General features: G+C 36.5%; 3 protein-coding genes across 3 annotated transcripts; 2 read left to right on the top strand and 1 right to left on the bottom strand.

Annotated features, from left to right (window-relative positions):
* Nucleotides 1-2,130: 2,130 nt before the first annotated feature.
* Nucleotides 2,131-4,390, bottom strand: LOC122138889 (protein FAM43A-like). The gene has a single exon (XM_042733895.1). The coding sequence runs from the start codon at nucleotides 4,180-4,182 to the stop codon at nucleotides 3,139-3,141; it is 1,044 nt and encodes a 347-aa protein (XP_042589829.1). The 5' UTR covers nucleotides 4,183-4,390; the 3' UTR covers nucleotides 2,131-3,138.
* Nucleotides 4,391-6,007: 1,617 nt separating this feature from the next.
* On the top strand, nucleotides 6,008-10,527 carry LOC109083237 (large subunit GTPase 1 homolog). The gene is made up of 14 exons (XM_042733896.1): nucleotides 6,008-6,427; nucleotides 6,789-6,915; nucleotides 7,392-7,512; nucleotides 7,633-7,719; nucleotides 7,803-7,889; nucleotides 8,020-8,080; nucleotides 8,170-8,346; nucleotides 8,449-8,793; nucleotides 8,869-8,970; nucleotides 9,143-9,286; nucleotides 9,440-9,563; nucleotides 9,648-9,727; nucleotides 9,825-9,998; nucleotides 10,135-10,527. Exons 1-14 carry the CDS (start codon nucleotides 6,326-6,328, stop codon nucleotides 10,306-10,308), a joined length of 1,905 nt encoding a protein of 634 aa, XP_042589830.1. The 5' UTR covers nucleotides 6,008-6,325; the 3' UTR covers nucleotides 10,309-10,527.
* Nucleotides 10,528-10,888: 361 nt separating this feature from the next.
* On the top strand, nucleotides 10,889-20,022 carry LOC109078045 (transmembrane protein 44-like). Its single transcript, XM_042733897.1, has 9 exons — nucleotides 10,889-11,160; nucleotides 11,236-11,365; nucleotides 13,631-13,721; nucleotides 14,005-14,165; nucleotides 14,299-14,385; nucleotides 16,453-16,623; nucleotides 16,711-16,932; nucleotides 17,052-17,195; nucleotides 19,717-20,022. Exons 1-9 carry the CDS (start codon nucleotides 11,015-11,017, stop codon nucleotides 19,807-19,809), a joined length of 1,245 nt encoding a protein of 414 aa, XP_042589831.1. The 5' UTR covers nucleotides 10,889-11,014; the 3' UTR covers nucleotides 19,810-20,022.
* The last annotated feature ends 3,651 nt before the right edge of the window (nucleotides 20,023-23,673 follow it).

Genomic DNA, 23,673 nt, shown 5'->3' on the forward strand with positions numbered 1-23,673 from the left:
TGGGATCAAAATAAATCCATATGATTCTGTATTACAAACAATAGCCACGGATGGGTTACTGTGATGACATTGCATATTTAAGTCTTGTGCATGCACCAATGCAGAATGTGACACAAAACGTAAGGGAATCCTATGTGTTTGTGTGAGAGAGAGCGAGGGAAAGGGAGACTGTGGGTGCGTTGTTCTTTTCTTAGACAGGTGTAACAGGAGACTAACCTGTGTGACTGCATGGCTTTAAACAACAGCATGCATTATTTAAGTTCATATTGCTTTCAATGGCCATGCCAAACCCTGTCTCAGCAGAAAAACTACAGTGATGCAACACCACACACACAAAAAAAAAAGCACATTAAAAACAGAATTCCCTTGCGGAGGCAGATATCAAGATTTTAACATTTGCCTCTCGCTTTTTATTTAGTTAATCAGTACTGTTGATGCATTCCAATAATGCGATTTCTTTCATTTAATTTCACGCATGAGCCATTAAATCAGTTAAGCACTATTCTATTAGAGCACCAGAGACAAAGTTCACTTCAAGATGGATTTTACATTAATGAAAAATGGGGGACTTTGACTTTAAACATTAAACTTTCTACACTGAATTTTGTTTTAAATTGAAGGATCACATATTAAAAAGTGTTTTTTTGCACACAATGAACACAAAACATTGCGAACAAAACTTGCTTAATATATTTAAAACAACTGCAAGATCTACTCTTGATAACAACCAAATTATCCTTATTAATTTTTGAATAAAGCTCATTTCATAAATGCGTCCATGACCTACATCGTTTATTAAGTGTGCTGGCATATCCGTTAATGCATCTGCAATTGAACGTACATTTTATAAATTGCAATTAATAAGCTCCATAAAGGAGGTACCAGCATAGAAGCTGTAATGCATTTTATTAGATAGGTAATAGGTTTCCTTGCTGCATGGGCCAATTATATTTCATACAGGCTCATTTTAGCATACCCATTTATTGTTCTGCACTATGTGTTGTATTGTGTTGTATGCATATGGAAGCTTTTGATGGAGTATCCCATGAAGGTGGGAAGCTGATTGGAACTGCTCTGATGCTTTGACTGCTGAAAAGTTTAGAGCATATTATAATGTCTAATAAGGAAGTAGGTGTGTTTCTCAACTAACAACAGTTATTTTACCCCCTTTAATTCAGTGACAGTTCATTGGTCTAATAATGAGTTTAGCATATTATGAAATTGTTTATTTATATTCTGCTTGTGCTTCTCTTCTCCGCCATAATGTTTCACTTGTTTACAATTGCAGATCTGAAAGGAGGCCACAGAACATGCACAGTAATAAAGAGCTGCTAGCTTATGCCACTACTGCTGTAGGAAGTGACAGCTCTGCCAGTATTATTAACACTCCCCATCAACACTCTCACCACAGGGAATGTGCAGCTCCCCCTCATGTGGTAATGGAAAACGTGCCAGCTATTGTGAGATTCCGAAGGGAGCATAATACGGTGCCTGTATGCTTCTGAAAGCGCACTTGAGAGCAAGACAGGTAAATGAAACAGCAAATTTAAACAGCTAAGCCTGTTTGGAAGTTCAGGTGACCATTGTGCTGGACTGAAAACTCTAATTTGGTGTTCCCAGTCAAAATTTACAGGCTTGTAAATGTTACATTATGCTATATTATCACCATATATTTGGATTCAGTCTTCTTGTCAATTTGTTTTATTTCAATTAGCACAGGTTTAAAATTTCCTTTTGGAACAAGATTGATTGTAGGCCTCATTAATCTGAGTTTATGCACCTCGGTTTTGGAGCAAACAGTGCCAAAATAATCCACAAAAAAGTGAGGTGCATAAGCTCAGATCAATGAGGCCTATGCCCAATCAGTTCCAAAAAGAAATTAAACCTGTGCTAAGTGAAAGAAAACAAGTTGACAAAAGATTGACAATCACAAGTGTAACAAGTTGGGAACAAAATCCCCTCCAAAAGTATAAAAATTATTAAAATATTGTTATACCCTGTGTGAGCAAAGTCAGTAAGTTTCAGTCTAATGCAGTTACAAGAAAATCCTCTCTGGGTCAAAATGACCATCAGTCAAAAACAACTCTACTTGACTTTAGCTAACATTGCAGATAATGTTCGACATTGATGTACATTTTACAGTTTTATTGGTGTTCACAGAAACAAACCACATTGTTTAAAAAATAATGCATTTTGTTTACACATTATGTATTTAATATATACATCTCTGTACATCAGGAAAATTGTCTCTTTTGCACAGCAAAGATAAAACATTTATGTCTGCAAGAACATATATATTATGCACATAAATAATAACATAATACTTGTCTGAATTCCACCACAGTGCAAAATTAAAAAAGGGGGAAAATATACGCATGGAACATCCTGAAAGGAAAGTAGTTTTGTAACTCATTGTTTAATTAGTTTAGACACCACTTCTTTCAAAAAAAAGAAAGAAAGAAAGAAAGTCTGAGTTACATATTTCAGGACTGTTGCTTTTTCAATTAAAAAAAAAGAGAAAAGGAGAAACAGAAAAAAAGAATTTCTTTGAGGGAAACTTATTAGGTAAACAAGATCATTTCTAAAACCTCTTACACCATAAAGAGGTTAAGCAGAGACTGTAAGCGTCTTATTGCGCAGAGCAACTCTGGTGCTTCCATCCAGACCCCTAATGAGGGATTATTGTGCGAGTGTCTGTTAAATCCACAAACATCAACATGGCTTGTGTCTCAAAACCTAGCGAGCTGCCTACCTAGACAGCATTTTGTGAGCACACTGAATTAGCTGAACTCAAAAGTTTGCATTACATTCGTCTTTTCATCCATTGAGGTTATCACAATATTTTTTTTAATTAGTTAATTAGTTGAAAAAGTGCATGTTGTTACTTTGGCACCACTTTGAGTTTACTTTAAGGCGGCAATCAAATTTTAATATACTTGTTTTTTTTTTTTTTTACAGAGAGCAGCAGTTTTGGCCCAAACTTGACGTATAGGTAGGCTGCTCGCTAGATTTTAAAACACACCCCGTGAATCCTAACGTTGCGCTTTCAAGTCAAGTGGATGAAATGGCACATTCGTGCACCCAAGCGCTTTTCTTCTTTACCACGAAGCATCGTGTCTTTATTATATTCAAGGAAGGTCAGCCGACTTCTTGCATTTTCCCATCCATAATGCCATTGGCAAGAGAAACGGTCTCGTGGTTGCTGTCTATGGAAGACTCGCTGCTGGTGCTCTCCCCAGACAGCAGGCGAGTCACCCTCAAATCGGCTTTTAGCATCTGCACGTCGTTCCCTATACTCATGGAGCCCAAGTCATTGATAATCTGGCACAGTTCTTGCTTGCCGTTGGCCACACAGTCGCTGACGGTGTCCAGAATATCCTCGCACTCAAAGTGCATGGCTTTCTCTTCCTCCTCCTCCCCGATCAGGTCCTCCGTGATGGAGCCCAGCTTGGGTGCGCTCCTGCTGCGCTCCACCGGGGGCTTGTAGTAACACTGTCCGTTTAGCAGCTTCCTCAGGGGCACCAGGGGAATCGTTTGCTCCCCGATCAACTGCTGTTGCTGGTGCCTGGCGTCGTCCCTTCTTTTGAGTCTTTTAAACTCGGCCAGCGCCGTCGCGGAGGTCTGGTAGAGGAGCAGCGCCATGGCCTTCGCCTTCTCCGGCTTGGACACCAGCACGGCGTGGCAGCGCAGCATCACCGCCTTGTGCTTCATCTCGTGCCGGTAGATCCAGGCGAAGATCTTGGGGAGCCGCGGGTCTGCGACACAGTAGGTGATCCTGTGCAATAAATACAGGTGTCCTGGTCTCTTCGCCTTTTCGTCGACGTGGACCATGCGGATGCCCTGCGAGCTGATGGTCAGCTTCATCTTGGTGCCTTTCTTGCCCATCTCGCTCTTGTTCCAGATCTTACTGACGGCCACGTCTGTGCATCCGTCCCCCTTGGACTGGATGGTGGTGGCATTGCCCAGGTACAAGACCGTGTACGTAGGGTCCTCGCTGGTGATCTTCACCTTTTTCCTCTTGGATTTGAACATGCTCCCGACTCTGTTGAGCGCGCTTTCTGGACAAGATTTGGCGAAGGAGGTGAGCGCGGAGTAGTTGAGGCTCACAGCATAGCCCTTCTGCTTGGACTGCTGCTTGTCTTCCTCGATCAGCTCGAACTTGTTCTTCTTCCAAGGCAACATAATTGTCGTGTTGAGGAAAGTAAAGCTGCAAAGTCTATTCTAGTAATTCTATTACGCCTAAATTCTACCTCGAAACAGGCTGTAGTCATCTATTGGCTTGCTTTAAGACATTTTCAAAGTTGCGGAGCACTTCATAGACCTGTTAGCGAAGGAGTATCGCGGTGGACGCTACGCTCGCAGCATCGCTAGAAACACAATGTACAGTTCAACCGAGAAACAGCGGGTTATATACCGGAATGAACCAACTCAGCCTCACGGAGGGGTCGACAGAGAGGACCATACCAAAACCTGGACTTAAAACTCTCTGGGATTTTGCACTCAGCTGTTGCTCATGTTTCCATTTATCTATTAAGGATATTTATTTATTTATAGTGTTTCATATCGGCCTATTTTTTCATTTATGTATAGACTTGATCGCATGTCAACGAGTAAAGACATGATTTAATTGTGATAAGTTTGGGGTCAATAAAATGTTTTTCACAGCAAATATAATATTTACTGATTTCAGTGTGAAACAAAGCACAGAACCTTTTGAATTTATATAACGTTAAAAATGTAATAGAGCCTGTACCTTAAAAAGCAATGCAACCGTATACAACCTGATATTATATATAACAATAATACTATTTAATTCTTCTTCTTCTTCTTCTTCTTCTTCTTATGGCATGTTCTAAAATAATGACTTTTTTTTATTATTATTATTAGTAGTAGTAGTATTATTAGTATTATATGTTAATTATAGGTTATATTACAAGTCTTACATATAATAATAATAATTATTATTATTATTATTAGTATTATTATATTATATTAATAATTATATAATTAATTAATAATACTTTTGTGTAATTATTAATTAAATAATGAATTTGTAAGAATGCAACCTATATTATTATTATTATTATTATTATTATTATTATTATATTAATAATTATATATGTAATAATAATACTTTTGTATAATTATTAATTAAATGATTAATTTGTAAGCATGCAACCTATATTATTATTATTATTATTATTATTATAGGTTCATTATAGGTTATATTACAAGTTTAGAACGTATTATTATTATTAATTATTATTATTTTATCATTATATTATATTAATAATTATATGAATAATTATATAATTTATAATTAATAATAATAATAATGAACTCTTGAATGTATTATTATTTATTAATAATTATTATTTTATAATTATATTATATTAATAATTATATTAATAATTATATAATTAATAATAATAATAATAATTATAATAATAATAATAATGTTGTTGTATGATTATTAAATAAATAATGAATTTATTATTATTATTATTATTATTATTATTATTATTATTATTATTATTATTATAGGTTAATTGTAGGTTATATTACAAGCCTTAAATATATTAGTATTGTTAATATTAATAATTATAGAATTATTAATAATCTTGTATAATTATTAATTAAATAATGAAATTTTAAGCATGCAACCTATAATATTTATTATTATTATTATTATTATTATTATTATAGGTTATATTACAAGTCTTAAATATATTAGTATTAATAATAATAATGATTATAGAATTATATAATAATAATGTGTAAATAATAATTAAATATATCTATTACTGAATGTATTATAATTATTGTCCCTCGGCTACTAGAGATGTGTGGAGCAAGAAGCAGGGTTCGGGCGAATCTGAACCTTGTTCTGTGGTGTCCTCTGCTGGTGGCAAGCGAACACTCAGTCAGAGTTTGTTCAGGGGCTAAAGGCGGTTCTACATCCGGAACTTTTTTACGTGCTTACCTTTTCCGCGGACATTTTTTAGTGAGACACTTGGGACAAACCAAAAGTTTAGCGACGGTTTGTCTTTTCGCTTATTTTTCCCCTCAGTTAGTTCTATCAACCTTTAAACTGTAAACATATGCGCTGGACTAAAATGAATGAACCTGAAAGAACATAAATTATATTCGTGATCTAAACGTATTGAGGCCCTGAAGAAGAAGTTTATCTCATAGACCATTCCGTATGACTTCCTTCCTCTGCCACAACAAACATATCACATGGGTGAAGTTCTGTCCACTCGAGTCTCCACGAGCTGCTCACGGACACGTTTACTGATTGTTTAACCGTGTAAAAGTGTATAAGATGGGAAAGAAGAAGACTCGCGGAGAGGGCTCGGGGTTGGGGAGAGCTTTAATAAAGGAGAGACTGAACGCAGGCCGTGGATACAGGAGAAATGACACATGGGTAAGTCTAATCCTAAAGTGTTTTACTTTTTCTTTCACAAGTACCAGAATAGTGCGCATTTATAAAATAAGATAAGAAAATATAACTTAATATTTTGTCACAAAAATAAATTATAATAATAATAATAAAAACATGCGATATGTGTAACAGAACCAAGAGCAGCAACAAATATTTATGGATCATTTAAAATTATTAATTTTTTCCCCAGCTCAGACACACAATATCAGTAAACCAAAACATGCACACTACAAATTATCTTGAAATGGAATATTTTTCTTTATGCAAGAGGGAAACGGTTGAAGTGTTAACTGGGTTCAGTGGATGTAAATCTGATGTATACTAACTGTTTTATGTCTTTTAGCTTCACACCAGTGAGCTGAATGATGGATATGATTGGGGTCGACTCAACCTGCAGTCTGTCACAGAGCAGAGCTCTCTGGACGACTTCCTGGCCACAGCTGAACTTGCTGGAACTGAATTTGTTGCAGGTAGGTGTTGATTATATCTCTGGATAATTTGTACGATTATTTCTAGGAATCAGGTTTATTATTGTTAACTAAATCAATTAGAATTTTTTTTTTTTAAATTATTAATTGAAATGAATTTGAAGTGAAATAAAACACAATATACAATAAATATTAGAATCATATTATTTGAAAAGCTTAAACTAAACAATAATAAGAAATGTTGCAACTAACTGAAATAAGGTGAAGTTGAATATTACTGGAAAACACTAAAAACTGAAATAAAATAAACCTAAATACCTATATATATATATATATATATATATATATATATATATATATATATATATATACTATATAAAAGACTAATAAAAATGATAAAGCACATAACAAATGACAAAAATTGAAATATCAAATATCAAAATAAAAACTAATGAAAAATGTAGTATATTAATAACACTGCTAGGAGCAGAATAATAAATGTGTTATTTTTTTTGCAGAGAAGCTGAATATAAAATTTGTCCCAGCTGAAGCGAGGGCCGGCTTGCTTACGGCTGAGGAGTCCACACGACTGAAGAAACTCCATGAGGACAACAAACAGTTCTTAAGAATTCCCCGGAGGTGTGTTGTTGTGCAGTTAAATGTGATTTCTATAAACCTGTATGAAAGTTCCATTGATCTGTTGTAGAGACACATTTATGCCAAAGCTAATTCATTCAGCTTTTTGCTTTGTCACTACAGGCCTCCTTGGGACGAGAGCACAAGCCCCGAGGTTCTGCAGCAAAACGAGAGGGACAGCTTCCTTATATGGAGAAGAGAACTGGCTCGGTGAATGTTTGAGAAGTTTAGTCCATATACACTAGCAAATCCAATTCTCTAGTGTTTGTGATCAAATGCGATTTCTGTAATAGGTTGGAAGAGAAACAGAAGTTGATTCTTACCCCTTTTGAGAGGAATCTTGATTTCTGGAGGCAGCTCTGGAGAGTCATTGAGAGGAGGTGTGCTTTTGCTTGCGTTTTTAATACAATGGAGGTTTCATTTGTGCTCTTCACTATCTATTCACACTTTGATGTAGGAATGATGGTTTCTTAGGGTACCGGTTTTATTTATTTTTTGCTTTATCCTCAGTGATGTTGTGGTTCAAATTGTTGATGCCAGAAACCCGCTTCTCTTCCGCTGTCCAGATCTTGTAAGCAACTGAGACATCAGACCAAAACAATTATACTCATAACTCTCTCTTTTTTTTTTAAATCATGCTTTAATTTCTGTCTCCAACAGGAAGAATATGTAAAAGAGGTCTCGGTTCACAAAGTAAACATGCTTCTTCTGAACAAAGCTGACCTGCTCACTAGAGAACAACGGCGAGCTTGGGCCCGATACTTCCAGAAAGAGGGGATCAGAGCAGTGTTCTGGTCTGCTTTAGCTGAGGCACAACGCCTCGAGGCGGAGGAGAAGGTAATATATGGAGCTGGTCTGCAGTGATGCACTACAAGTAATAGTCGAATAATCAATGCCTGCTTTCATTACTCTGTTTCTCCTTCATGTTTGGTGGTTAAGGGAGAAGAGCCGATGGACCAAGAGGATCAGAGTGATACGGAACAGGAAGCAACCTCCAAAAATGTCACAGACCTTCATGAGGAAAATAGCACTTCACCTAATGAAGAGGAAGATGAGAGTGAGCAGGATGAAGAAGTAAGAGTTTGTGTCGATGAGACAGAGTGGCAGACATGCTCTGAGGAATCAGGAGACGAAGATCATGCTGAGGGGAGGAGAATGATGAATCATCGGTTTTTTCTTTTTTCTACTACTGCAGTTTTTTTTTGCAAAAATGAGCTGCTGGAAATGTTTAAGTCTGTGCATTCTGGGCCGACATACAAAGATGGACAAATCACAGTTGGACTGGTGAGTTTAAATGACATTTCTACATTATATCAAACATTGTTACTTAAGATGAATGAACTCTAAATTCTCTTAAAGGTGGGATATCCCAATGTTGGAAAAAGCTCTACCATCAACACCATCCTGAGGAATAAGAAAGTCTCCGTTTCAGCTACACCTGGACACACAAAGCATTTTCAGGTGAGGGTTTTCTAATTAATGAACAATGGAGGATTTTTGCCCCTACATCACTCTTAGGGACAAATTACATTAGCTGTATCCCAATAACTTTCAAGCTGTCAGAGTCAAGGATTTAGCAATTTGGAAATCTGTGAACGCATTTATTGACTGTTGGTGTGTCCACATGTTTCAGACTCTGTTTGTTGATCCTGGTCTCTGCCTGTGTGATTGTCCTGGACTGGTCATGCCTTCTTTTGTGTCCACCAAAGCTGAGATGATTTGCAGCGGGATCCTACCCATCGATCAGATGAGAGATCACGTTCCAGCCATCTCTTTGATAACCTTTTAAAACAGCAACGATCATGATAACTGCATTTTTTGCTTGATCTTTTAACAAACTACAGTTTGAGGGTGGAATCTTTAGAGTCTCTTATGCTCACCAAGACAGCATTTATTTGATCTGAAATATTGTTACCCTTAACCTAAATACGTATGTCAGACTATCCCTCGAAGTGTGCTGGAGGGGACCTACGGAATCAACATCATCAGACCAAGAGAGGACGAGGACCCCGATCGACCCCCCACCTATGAGGAGCTGCTCATGGCATATGGATGTCAGTTCCATTTGCAAGATGTACACATTAAGGCATTTCACAGCACGCTTAACTGACCAATCATAATGTATTCTCTTCATGCAGATATGAGAGGCTTCATGACAGCACACGGCCAGCCAGACCAATCAAGATCAGCCCGTTACGTTTTAAAAGACTATGTCAGTGTAAGTGCCTTTCATTTGTCAACACCAGCTCTGAATTTTGTAGTTATGAACATGGAGAATGGGAGATGTTAACCACTTCCTACCTGATTTTCTGCAGGGTAAACTCCTTTACTGCCACCCTCCACCCCACATCAGCCCTAACGACTTCCAGCCTCAGCATGCCAGGTTTGCCATGCGGAGTGGAGGAGCCGAAAAGAATGCTAGCGATGCCGACAAACCCTCAAAAGTCAAACGCATAGAGAACACAGTGGATAAACATTTCTTTCATCAAGTGAGATTTAACTCTTGAATGGGTTTATTTTGTGATAACACCTGCCTGTATATTACATGGCTACTGAAAATGAAATATTGATTTCAGTTTTGAAGTTGAATCCCTCACAGCACACACAATCTGTCGTTTTTCATAGGAAAATGTGCGAGCACTGACCAAGGGTGTGCAGATGGTGATGGGTTATAAGCCCGGAAGTGGTCCTGTTGGGCCTGGAAACACAGAACAACAGACTGGGAAACCCTGGAAGAAACACGGTAACCGGAACAAGAAGGAGAAAGTGAGAAGACTCAACAAACATCTGGATGCATAATCCCTATACTAAGATGTTTATTGGATATACTCTTTAATGCAAAGACTTTAATTTCACCATGGCTTATACCTGGATGGGATTGATAAGTGCTGCTGGACATTCCCATTTGTATGAAATATCATCACTCATAATAATAAACTATCACTCTGTATTTTATCAGTGTATTGAATGAAGAAAGCAATGGACACAGACAAACGCTAATAAATGAAGATCTCCTAATGATGTCCTTAAAAGTAATTTTCTTCTTTACTAAAATTGTGGATTCCATTTAGTAGAATATGTGGATGTCTAGCAAAGTTTCTCAGTGTTGAAAGGTGTAATTATATACATTTTGAGCACACACACACACACACACATATATATACATATATATATATGATAAAAAAAGTAACATTAAATATTTCTGAACTTATAAGTATTTTAAATTAAATAGGGATTTGTGAGTCACTTCACAGGACTGGCCCCGTCCACTTTCTAACCGCAGCCTTACAGCCAATCAGCTGGTTGGACGTCATAGAGCGTAATTAATATGTATGAGCTAAGCATGTGGGCGTTACCTAAAAGATACAGGTGATGATGACGGGTGGTTCTGGTTCAACTTCTTTGCTACCATCACTGCAGCTGGCAGCTAATGATAGAAGTTAGAAACACAAACATATTCTCAGAGTTACTTCTCCCTCAGTGGGTGACAGCATAAGTGAAACATATGGGTAAAATTACAGTCCTAGACATTGTTCAGCGATGGAGCCCAGAGTTTGTTAAAGGTTGTCTTTCGGCATATGAAGAACATATTTGCATCTCGGCTGCTCTTTACGTCTTGTCTGCTTTGATACTACTGGTTTCCTGTTCACTGTGAGTGTCGTCGTGGGATTAAAAGTAGCCGAGGTGTGTAAATGGATAAACTCATAATTTGTCGCTCCCTTTCAGTCTTCTTTATCACAGATGCAAAACGCGAAGCAAGAGTTTGGGTGATGAAGCAGTCTGCGCTTTGTATTGTTTCGTGGGGAACTTGTGCGGCGCAGTGGGTGCTTTGCTTTCCAAACAGTTTGATTTTCAGGTGAGAAATCATTTAAAAGTTATCAATTTCGCCGAGGATTTTTTATAATTACCTCGCCAACTTTTTTTGTCAATGCCTACCGATTGACAATGACACCTACCGGCGGGAAAGTGTCCTGTTCAATAGCATGATCCTGCTTTATTTATTTATGATACCAGCAGCTGTTCACTTTTTAGTATTTTTCGTTAACCTCTTAATATGGCCAAAGAGGTGTGTTTTTAATCTAGATTTAAACAGAGGAAGTGTGTCTGAACCCCGAACATTATCAGGAAGGCTATTCCAGAGTTTGGGAGCCAAATGCGAAAAAGCTCTACCTCCTTTAGTGGACTTTGCTATCCTAGGTACTACTAAAAGTCCAGAGTTTTGTGACATTAAGGAGCGTGATGGATTGTAGAGTGGTAGAAAACTTAGGTACGCAGGAGCTAAGCCATTAAAGGCCTTATAAGTAAGAATTAATATTTTGTAACTGATACGTAACTTAATAGGTAGCCAGTGCAGAGACTGTAGTATTGGGGTAATATGATCATATTTTCTTGACTTGGTAAGGACTTTAGCCACTGTATTTTGGATTACCTGTAGCTTGTTTATTGAGGATGCAGGACAACCACCTAGCAGTGCATTACAATAGTCCAGTCTAGAGGTCATGAATGCATGAACTAGCTTTTCTGCATCAGGAACAGGTAACATGTTTCGTAGCTTGGCAATGTTTCTAAGATGGAAGAATGCTGTTTTTGTAACATGGGAAATATGATTTTCAAAAGACAAGTTACTGTCTAATATAACATCCAGATTTTTGACAGTAGAGGAAGTAACAGTACATCCTCCTAATTGCAAATTGTAATCTACGAGATTCTGTGTAATGTTTTCTGGTCCAATAAGTAATATCTCTGTCTTATCTGAATTTAATAGGAGAAAATTATTGGTCATCCAATCTTTTACATTTTTAACACACTCTGTTAGCTTAGATAATTTTGAAGTTTCACCTGGTCTTGTTGAGATATATAGTTGAGTATCATCAGCATAACAGTGGAAACTAATCCCGTATTTTCTAATGATATTACCAAGGGGCAACATGTATATTGAAAATAGCAGAGGACCTAGGACAGATCCTTGTGGCACTCCATATTTTACTGGTGATAAATGAGATGACTCCCCATTTAGATAAACAAAGTGGTAGCGATCGGACAGGTAGGATCTAAACCATCTTAAAGCCTGCCCTTGGATACCTGTATAGTTTTGTAATCTATCTATGAGTATGTCGTGATCTATGGTGTCGAACGCAGCACTAAGATCAAGTAAAACTAGCAATGAGATGCAGCCTTGATCTGAAGCAAGAAGCAAGTCATTTGTAATTATAACAAGTGCAGTTTCTGTGCTATGATGGGGCCTGAAACCCGACAGTAATTCTTTATAGAGATCATTTTTTTGCAGGTAGGAGCACAATTGAGCACACAACTTTTTCTAAAATTTTAGACATAAATGGAAGATTTGAAATGGGTCTGTAATTTGCCAGTTCACTAGGATCTAGTTGTGGTTTCTTAATAAGAGGCTTAATAACCGCCAGCTTGAATGGTTTTGGGACGTGACCTAAAGATAACGACGAGTTAATAATATTGAGAAGCGGTTTTTTCTGCTACAGGTAACAACTGTTTTTCAGTAATTTAGTGGGTACAGGATCTAATAAACATGTTGTTGGTTTAGATGCAGTGATAAGTTTATTTAGCTCTTCCTGTCCTATAGTTGTAAAGCACTGCAGTTTATCTTTGGGTGCGATAGATAAAACTAAAGTATTAGACGCTGTAGAATCTACATTTGTTATTGTATTTCTGATGTTATCTATTTTATCAGTGAAGAAATTCATAAAGTCATTACTATTTAACTGTGAGGGAATATTTAGATCGGGTGGCGTCTGGTTATTTGTTAATCTAGCCACTGTGCTAAATAAAAACCTTGGATTGTTTTGGTTGTTTTCTATGAGTTTGTGGATATGCAAATTGATGATGAGTCTGAATATATCAATACATTTTACATTACAAAGAGTTTCAGAGAGAGAATTTTAAAAATTAAATATCAGCTTTAATGCACTTATCAAAACAACATCCTTTTGTTTTAATTACAAAAAGAAGTGTTAAAATGTATCCTTTAATTTACAATCTGCAAATAAGTGGAAAAAAACACACGCCAAAAACAGCCTAACATTCTAGATATAAACATTATAAACAGGCCATTTAAATGAAAGTCACATGTTCTGTCCATCTGTTGCAGATTTCTATGGCTTCGTATATGGCAGTTTTGGATGTTATCCATCTCCTGTCATTATCTTTCTCCATTTATTTGTGGTATAAGTCTAAAATTGGTAAGGGTTTATATATATATATATATATATATATATATATATATATATATATATATCTATATATGTGTATATATATATATATATGTATATTATATATATATATATGTATATATATATATATATATGTATATATATGATATATGTATATGTATATATATATATATATATATATATACATATATATACACATATATACACACACACTACTATATATATCTCGATCACTCATTGGTATAATTGTGCTTTCAATCATCTTTCACAATAAATGACTTATGTTCTCAAGGAAAAAAAATGAGAATGGTGTCCAGGAGGAGGAGGCAGAATTTTCAAGTTGTGTCTCTGCTGTTTGTAATGGGCGGCTGCGTTTACCTGGATTTACATGTCCATTCAAGTCCAGAAATGGTATCTCCAACCATGAGGAGACCACTTGGCATGTTCCTTGATGTAAGTAAAGTCATTCTCAAAAGAGTTAAGATATGTACCATATCTGATATTTTATGTAAACTTATACAATATGCAAAGTCATGCTTGCTTAAAACCGACCTATCAGTATTTTGCATGTGTCTTTTGGGAGCAGGACCATACAGAGAACCTTGGTTACGTGTTGGGTCTTCTGTCCTTCGCAATCAGCTGGACTGCAAAGTTTCCCTTCATTCTGAAAGCTGTAAGTAGCATTTGTGAGCACTTTTGCAATCTAAATAATTATTTTGAGCACTTCATTCAAACACATTATCATGTCTGTCCTTTTGTTTTGCTTTAGTTAACCCAAAAAAGTCCATTTGTTGAATAAGTTCTCCAAGCATCAGAGATGTTTGATTCTTCATCAGAACAAATTTGGATTAACTTTATATCAAATGGATTATCAGTTGGATATCAATGGCATTATATCACCAAATGGATCCTCTGCAGGTCAGAATGAGAGTCCAAACAACTGATAAAAACATCACAATAATCCACACAACTCCAGTCCATCAATTAATGTTTTCTTGAGAGGAGAAAACCTGCGTGTCCTAAGACGTTTTTAAATTTAGACATGCAGATTGGGTGAGGAACTGGAGTAGTGTGGATTACTTGTGGATTGTAGTGATGTTTTTATCAGACTCTCATTCTGACGGCACCCATTCACTGAAGAGGATCTTTTGGTGAGTAATCTGTTATGATGATCAAACACAAAAAAACCACAACCCAAAAAAAAAAAAACCACCCCCAACAAAACAAAAAAAAACCAACACACACACACACACAACACACACAAAACAACACACCAACAAAACAAAAAAACCACACAAAACAAACCACCACAAAACCCCAAAAAACCCACAAAACAAAAAAAAAAAAAGAACCAAAAACACAAACACACAAACAAAACCACCACCCACACAACCAAACACACAACACAACAAAACACACACACCAAAAACAAAAACAAACAAACAACAAAAACAAACCAAAAAACACAAAACAAACAAAAACAACAACCAAACAACCCCACACACAAACCCAACCCAAAACCCAAACAACAACCAAAAACAACAAACAAACCAAAACCACCCCCCCCCCCCAAAAACCAACCAAAAAACACACAAAACAAAAAAAAAACAAACAACAACCACCCACCCACAACACACCAAACCCCAAAACCCACACCACACAAACAAAAAACACACCACACAAACAAACAAACCGCACCATTCTGACGGCACCCATTCACTGAAGAGGATCTTTTGGTGAGTAATCTGTTATGATGATAAAAAAAAAACTCATCTACATCTGGATTGAATAGGGTTTGGTTTTTTTGCGCATCTCATCAGTAAAGACGCTCCTGTAATTAGTAGTATATCTCCAGCATGTGCATTCAGATCAGGGTTTCCAGGTTTTCACAACAAATCCTGCCCAGTTGCTTCTCAAAACTAGTCCAAAACTAGTCCAATCGCGTTTCCAGGAGGTTCCCCGATAAAAATTGCATCCGGGGTTAAAATATACTTTTTTTTGGCAGGGTTGACTTGGTAAAATACTAATTTTAGGGGCTAAATATCACGTTATTGGTATTGGGGTCGCTTCAAGCCGCGGACATGAAAAACAACCGCAGACTTGGCAACACTGGTTCAGGTGGAGCGGCATTTACTACACAGAGCCGTAGTCCACCGACAAGCTACACAAAATCGCTTTCAAAATCGACAAAGAATCGCCTGCGATTTTAAAATCGATTTTGTGTAGATTGTCAGTGAATTACGGCTCTGTGTAGTAAATGCCAACCAGTGTTGCCAAGTCTGTGGTTGTTTTTCATGTTCACGGGTTGAAGCGCAATACCAATAACGTGATATTTAGCCCCTAAAATGCGAATTTTACCAAGGCAACCCTGCCAAAAAACATATATTTTAACGCCGGGATGCAATTTTTATCGGGGAACCTCCTGGAAACGCGATTGGGCTAGTTTTGGACTAGTTTTGAGAAGCAACTGGGCAGGATTTGTTGTGAAAACCTGGCAACCCTGATCTGAACGCACGTGCTGGAGATATACTACTAATCACAGGAGCGCCTTTACTGAAGAGATACGCATGAAAATCGTATTCGATTTTTTGCACAGCCCTAATTCCTTTAATAAAATAGCTGTGCAAAAATTTTATAATGAATTCAATGTCAGCAGAACATTAAATGAAAGGACAGTCAAAAACTACTGTATATGCACTTTGTATAAACTGTCCAATTGTGTCTTTTCTGTCTTCTGCAGAATAGAGGAGAGCAGAATTCTGCAGTGCAGGTGTCCTCTAGAGTTCTGTCTTCTGTAGCTGGATCTCTGTATGCCTCGGCCATTCTTCTCTATGACACACAGCTGAGATCTGTAATCAAAGCAATGCCGTGGATACTCTCTGCTATCAGCTGTGCGGTTCTGGATCTTTCTGTATCCTTTGACACAGACTGTGAGTGACTCAGGGTCTGGAAAGTGACTGGTGCATTTAATGTCAACTCTTTAACTTAGATTTTTCAGATTGTGGTCCTCATCTGTTACAGATCCAACCATAAACGCCCTTCTGTCCGGTCTCTAGACTCGGATACTGAGTCTTTACTAGGTGACTCTTCTGTCAAGGGTCAGCTGTGCAACAACAATGTTGAATGCTGCAGGAAGAAGCACCTCTCAGCAAGAGGGATTTCTCCCAAAGGGACTGACATGGGACTTTACATGGATGTCAACATACAGCCAATCAGGAAGGTTTGCTCTTGTTTTGAATTTTAGTAAAGTGGTTTTATGGTGTGTTGAACAGTCTGTAATGTATGGTAATTGATTTATTAACATAATCATGCTTTTTTTTTGACTGGTGTCTCTTCTAGGTTTGTCTCAAGGAGGTCACTATCTCACGGGACGGCTCATCCGAGAGTCTTCCGCTAAGGAGGACCGTCAGGGTGGTGCGGGTTGATGAACAGTGTTCCTCTGATACCTCGACCGATTCGTCCTCTATTGGCTCTGAACTAGAGGTTAGATGACATTCCTTTTCTTTTCAGAGTTGCACATTATATGGCCCATAAATGAGGTGCTTTGACACGACTCCAAATGAAATGACCCAACCTGTACTGTCCTACACCTGTGATTTCACACAGCTGAATTTGTGTTCGCACAACCAAGTTAAAATTCAAATAAAAATAGCTGACAAAAATAAATAAAATTGATAAAATGAAAAAAAAAAAAATCATAATAAATGTGTAACCCTGATATATTAATGTATCTGTTATTTTTATGTATTTATTATTATTATTATTATTATATAGTATATTTAAAGTTTAATTTATTGCAAATATTATGTTCTAAACGTAATATTTTATATATATGTGTTTGTGTATGTGTGTGTATATATATGTATATGTATATATGTATATATATGTATATGTATGTATGTGTATATGTATATGTATGTATATATATATATATGTATATATATATGTGTGTGTATATATATATATATATATATATATATATATGTATGTTTGTTTTTGTGTGTTTTTTTTTGTTTATATATATATATATATAATTCTTTAATAATATATACAATTATTGTAAAGAATTTGTTTTCGTTAATAAACCTCGAATTATACATGGAAATATTAACATTAATAATAAAATATTAAATAATAAAATGTAATAACTGGAGGCTGCAGTACCGCTTTAGGAGGGTAGATGGTAGCAGAGTTTTAAGACTAAAGCAAATCACATGAAAATGTGTATAAATGTGTTTGAGTTTCCTGACAGTTTTTCAAAAGGATTTATCTACATTATCTATTCAACATACTGCTTGCGCACTTATCTGAAAGAAATTTGTTTATATAATCTAATCACTCAGTATAACCTCTCAATATAAATTGTACATGTCACCGTTTTGCTAAAAAATGTTGTTGTAGTCCTTTCTTGGCTCTCTATATGGCTTTTTTCGAATGCCAAGTGATTGAGGATGTCATTTAATCTAAAACAAAGGCAAATCGCCCTGGACGAAAACAATTGAACTTTGTTTTATTCACTAAACAGGAAAAAGCTAAGCATGTGAACCGCCTCAGACACTGTGTGTGAGTTCAGAGTTCATCTGATGTCAAAAGGCAATCTTCCAGTGATGAATGTGTGATCTCTGATTGATGTTACTGTAGTTAAATTGTTCAATTTCTGAGCCATTAGCATCAGTTACAGGCAGAATTGTAATGTAAGTAATATAATTTGGTATATAAGGACTCAAAACTAGCTGTGAACAAAGTTGAACAAAATATTTAAACCGATCTAAAAAAGTATCTAAATCAGAAAAAAAAGGTTTCATGTGCAGTATTGGGTACAACTATGTTAATCAAAATGGGAGATTCCTGCAATTCCATTCCATTGTGTCAGTTACTGTAAGCAGTTGTGAAAGAGAAAGCTGGGCTTGGTGTTCCAGAAGTTCATGTTGTTGCTTGATTGTTTTGCTGTTAAAGATCTATAATAAAGGAACAGGGCAGGACCTTTCTGCATCGGAAGTGGTACAAAATGCTTGTTCAGTCTACAGGAGAATTGGCCCCTGCTCTGCTATTTTAAGAGTGGGTCTGTGTGTCGCCCGCCCGATGTGTGGAGAACAGTGGACAGGCCGAGGGCTTTTCTGTTTTCTGAGGAGGGGTTGTTTGTGTCTGTGCGTAACTAAACATTTGTCTGCAGATATTTGAGCCTTAAAGGAGTAGTTTAGTGCAGAATAAAACATTACTTCCTCCAAAACTTCTTGTTCCAAAACTACACAAGATTCCAAAATTACATCATCATCTTTTTATTTATTTTTGTTGATTAAATGATTTATTCATTAAAATGTTTATTAAATCAATTATTTATTAAATTGTTTATAAAAGCATTTTCTTTATTAAATGAATTAAGTGTATTAAATGTTTTTTTTTCAGTAAATGCAATTTATTTGTTTATTTTTTGATTATTAAATGTTTTTTTTATTTTACTTATTAAAGGCATTTTTATTTATTTATTAAATGTATTATATTTTTGTTCCTTTTAGTTGCTTGACATTTTATGATCACAAATTATTTATTATACATTTTATTAATGTATTTATTTTTTATATATTAAAGAAATCATTCACAAAAAGTTGCTGAATTATTGGTTCAATTACATATTAAAGGAATTTCATTTATTAAATTATTCACAATGTATTTATTAAGTGAACTTTTTATAAAATGCATCTTATTTTTTTTGTTTAAATGATTTATTCATTAAATTTTTATTTAATTAATTATTAAAATGTTTATAAAAACTGTTTTATTTATTAAATGAATTATTCATTAAGTGTATTTATTAAATTCAATTATTAAATTTATTTTATTTTTATTAAATGGATCTTTGTTATTAAATGACATTTTTGTGATTTGTGCCATTGTTAATCGAGTCTGTTGTTATTCTTAAATGTATTAATTCTTATCTTCTTATCATTCATATACTAGTTCTTCTAGTACAAAACATAATTTTTTTCTTTTTTCATTTATTAAGTGGGACCTTGAAGAAACAAAAACACCATGGATCCCAGTAGAGGAAGCTCCAGAAGATCTGCAGAAAGCAGAGGCGTCCCCTCTCAAGGAGTAACCAGCAAATTCGATTTCAGAATCAACCGGCAGACCTGGTTCTCGGATCTGCTTCTGCGACCCCGCACAGCTAGCAGAAAAGTTAGTGTCCACATAATCAGACGACTAAACCTGGTGCCACTGACTCTGTTGAATGGTTTCATGATTTGAGTGTTTTTGAAGTTTAATAAAGCAGTGTAAAACTGGATGTCGTTCATATACTACTTCATATAAAGCGATCTGTGTTATTGTGGACATCACCAACATGTTTTTTTATGGACTTTGTGTGATCGTGCATATTTTTGAGCATACTTGAAAAGCAAAAGAGATGATGTAACTCTATTTCTAATACAGTACCTCAGTACCTATTGTTACCAGCTTTAGAAGGCTGATCTACACTTGTATCCTTCCCTCACGGCGACTAAGGCTCCCGGCACTTCCCTGTCATTCACGCTGATGACTTTTTCCATTGTCGTCCCCTTTCCTCTCCAGAGCCTTGCTGTTGATTAATGGGATGGCTCTGAAAACCTTATCGGACCCGTCGTTTTCATAGACGATACCGAACACTGACAAATGAAGGGAGGTGTCACATTGACTGCCCTAATAAAAACAATATCACCCTTTTGCAGGCTCGCCAGGTCGGGAGGTCACTTCCTTTATTTTGATGGTTTCTGCCGGTTTATTTGAGCTGGACTGGACACGGCCCAGCAGCCCAAGATAAGGCATAGACGAGATCATGAGTGTTTTCAGTGTCTTCGCTGGTATCCAGACTTGACCTGCCTTGGCTTGTGACTTTGCCTCCCATGCTCTTTGTATCTCAGTCAGTCGGGTTTAACAGATGGATATTAGACTTCCGCAAAGCACGATAGTGAGACAATGCGTTGATTAGAGTATGTCAAGAACATGAGGGCATTTCTTGTCCTGTGGATTTGTGTTGAGGGATGTGAATAATGTGTAGGCCCACGCAGAATCTGAATGACAGAAATTCCTGTCATTCACAAAGTTCTACACATTCTGTGTCTTTTGCATGTTTGTTAACAGAATAGTATAGGTTCTGAGAAGATACACACACACATAGAGTAACTTGCGAAAGTATTCATACCCCTTCATTTCCCCCCCCACATTTTATGTTGCTGCCTTATGTTAAACTGCTTTAAAATTACCCCACCCATCAATCTACACCCCATACACCATAATGTCAAAGCAAAAAACAAGGTTTTAACATCTTTGCAAATTTATTAAAAATAAAAAACTTAAATGATTCCATTGCATAAGTGGCTCAGGAGCATTAATATTGCTGTTTGTAGATGTTACTACACTTTGAGTGAAGTTAACCTGAGGCAGATTCAATTGAATGGGTATGATTTGGAAAGGCACACACATCTGCTGAAACAACAGCTGAAAATGCATATCAGAGAAAAAACCAAACCCTGAGGTTAAAAAAAAACTGCCTGCAGAGCTCAGAAAAAGGATTGAATCAAGCCACACATCTGGGGAAGTGTTCCAAAATAATTCTGCTTCATTGAAGGTTCACAGAAGCATGTAGTCTCTGTTAACCGTAATGGAAGAAGTTTAAAACAACCAGGACTCTTCCTAGAGCTGGCCTCCTGGCCAAACGGAGCAATTTATGGAGAAGGGCTTTGGTTAGACTGGTGGGTCACTCTAGTTGAGCTCCATGATCATATATGTGGAGATAGGAGAAACCTACAGAAGGACAAACATTACTGCAACACTCCACCCATCTGGGCTTTATGGTGGTTTGGGCAAACTCAATCCTCTCCTCAGTGAATATACATGAAAACTTGGAATTTGCAAAAAAGCACCTAACGGATCCTCAGACAGTGAGAAACAAGATTTTCTGGTCTGATGAACCTCCAAACATGTTTGAAAGAAACCAGCTCTGCTCATCACCTGCAGAGTACCATCCCAAAAGTGAAGTGTACTGGTAGCAGCTTCATGCTGTGGGGCTGTTTTTCAGTGGCAGGGACTGAGGGACTCATCAAAGTAGAAGGATAGGTGGAAGGGGCTGAGTGTATAGTAGGGTTTAATGGAAATATAGTCCAGAGCATTCAGAAGCTCAGACTAGGCAGAAGGTTCACCTTCCATCAGGACAATGACCCTAAACACACGAATGTCCTTGAGTGGCCCAAACACAGCCTGGGCTTGAACCCAGTCAAATATTTCTGGAGAAACCTGAAAATGTGCATCTGCCCCCATCCAGCCTGACAGAGCTTGAGAGGTGAAGAGGTGACAGTTCTGTTTTTGCTGTGGCATTATTGTGTATGGAGTGTAGACTGAAGTGGAAAAAGTAATTTAAAGCAATTTAACATAAAACATGACAAAATGAAACAAATGTGAACACACACACAGACCAATTATTTATTTATTTATTTTTTTGAATTTATTGCACCAATCACTTGGCAAATTCTTTATTTTGTATTAAAAAAAGTACAGATTTGACCTGCTAATCTGAGATGTTAAAAATATAAAATTCTGTCATCATTTACTCACCCCATGTTATTGTATATCTTTCTTTGTTCTGTGAAACACAAAAGAAAACACCTTCTTTTTTTCCCCATTGAAAGTCAGTTTAGTCAGTCAGTTTGAAAGTTGTTTAGTCCCCACTGCCTTTAAAATATCTCCTTTATTTCAGCTTTATTTCAGTTAACAAATGCTTTTTTGGATTTAATGATGATAACCTGTTTGGAATTACATGAAGGTGAAGACATTTATTTGAGGGTGAACTATCTCTTTAAGCTTCAACTAAACGTCACAGTTACTCCATATGTTCTCATGAAAGTTTTAAACATTTTGGGTTTTGTGCATGAAAAAAAAAAATCTTCAGACTGGCTTCAATTTGCTCTTTGACATACATGTGAACTCAGACTGCTGATCCATCATTTCACAGAGCTTCTGACGTAACACGCCGTGGATAATGCTCTTCTCTGATGTCACTGAACGGCCGGAGCGTCAGCGAGTGGTCTGTCTATACTGGGCCTGAGTTTGTAGTTAATCCTCTCCCCCTCTTGAACTTGGAGAAATGAAAGCAAACTGTCCGCTTTGTTTAAAGAGGTGGAATTCTGTTTGCACATCTGACTCGAAGCATGGATTAGAACATCTGAACTTGTGGTTATGCGCGAGGACTCTTGTTATTCTTTTGGATTGGCACGTACGTCATCTTGAACCTGCTACGAGGGGCAGAACAAGGTGGCATAAGTTCAAATTTAAATTCAGACCCCTTCTCATAATCCATTTCTGTTTTTTATTCAAGAATAGACTATCAGAATGTCATAATGCTGCTTATTCATCCATTTCCTGTGTGGTTTTCAATGGATCGTTTCTGATTCAAATCCTGTGGTTTTAAACATGGCTATTCAGATGAACAGTTGATTTATTCAGTCACTTATAATAAGAGGCAGTCACATCACATCCTCAGGGTAGATTATAGAAAAGCAGTTACTATTAGACCTCATTTTGACTTTCAAAACAGCAGGACTGAAAGGTTAGATTGACCTTTGAACAGACAAATGGATGAAACATGGACAAATAGCTGGGCAGCTCATTCTTATGTAATACAGCTTGTCAGTCTTTCACTTTTTCTCTTACCACTTTCACTTATCACATTGCACATCATATTGATTCTAAGGCAGATACTGTATTCCTGTAACGTTAGAATTAGGCTTAAAGACAATAAACTAATCTAGGAAGTAGAGATGAACGTATGGAAAAAGAGGAAGGTTTAGCAATCTGTCTTATATGCTGTTATCTGAATATAATAAAGCCCTATCACTTACTATTCAAAATACTGGTAAAACGTGTCAATAATCATCAATAGAGAGTGTTTATAATTAAAAGCGATAAATGGTCTGGTTTGGAGCCAGATGGG

Source organism: Cyprinus carpio, chromosome B11, assembly GCF_018340385.1.
Source record: "Cyprinus carpio isolate SPL01 chromosome B11, ASM1834038v1, whole genome shotgun sequence".
NCBI classification, from domain to species: Eukaryota; Metazoa; Chordata; class Actinopteri; order Cypriniformes; family Cyprinidae; genus Cyprinus; species Cyprinus carpio.

Coding starts and splice junctions, on each gene's coding strand:
- LOC122138889 (XM_042733895.1), bottom strand. CDS start 4,182: ATGTTGCCTTGGAAGAAGAACAAGTTCGAGCTGATCGAGGAAGACAAG.
- LOC109083237 (XM_042733896.1), top strand. CDS start 6,326: ATGGGAAAGAAGAAGACTCGCGGAGAGGGCTCGGGGTTGGGGAGAGCT. Junction 6,428..6,788: donor ACAGGAGAAATGACACATGG/GTAAGTCTAATC, acceptor TATGTCTTTTAG/CTTCACACCAGTGAGCTGAA. Junction 8,081..8,169: donor TCTTCCGCTGTCCAGATCTT/GTAAGCAACTGA, acceptor TGTCTCCAACAG/GAAGAATATGTAAAAGAGGT.
- LOC109078045 (XM_042733897.1), top strand. CDS start 11,015: ATGGGTAAAATTACAGTCCTAGACATTGTTCAGCGATGGAGCCCAGAG. Junction 13,722..14,004: donor GTGGTATAAGTCTAAAATTG/GTAAGGGTTTAT, acceptor TATGTTCTCAAG/GAAAAAAAATGAGAATGGTG. Junction 16,624..16,710: donor GTGCGGTTCTGGATCTTTCT/GTATCCTTTGAC, acceptor TAGATTTTTCAG/ATTGTGGTCCTCATCTGTTA.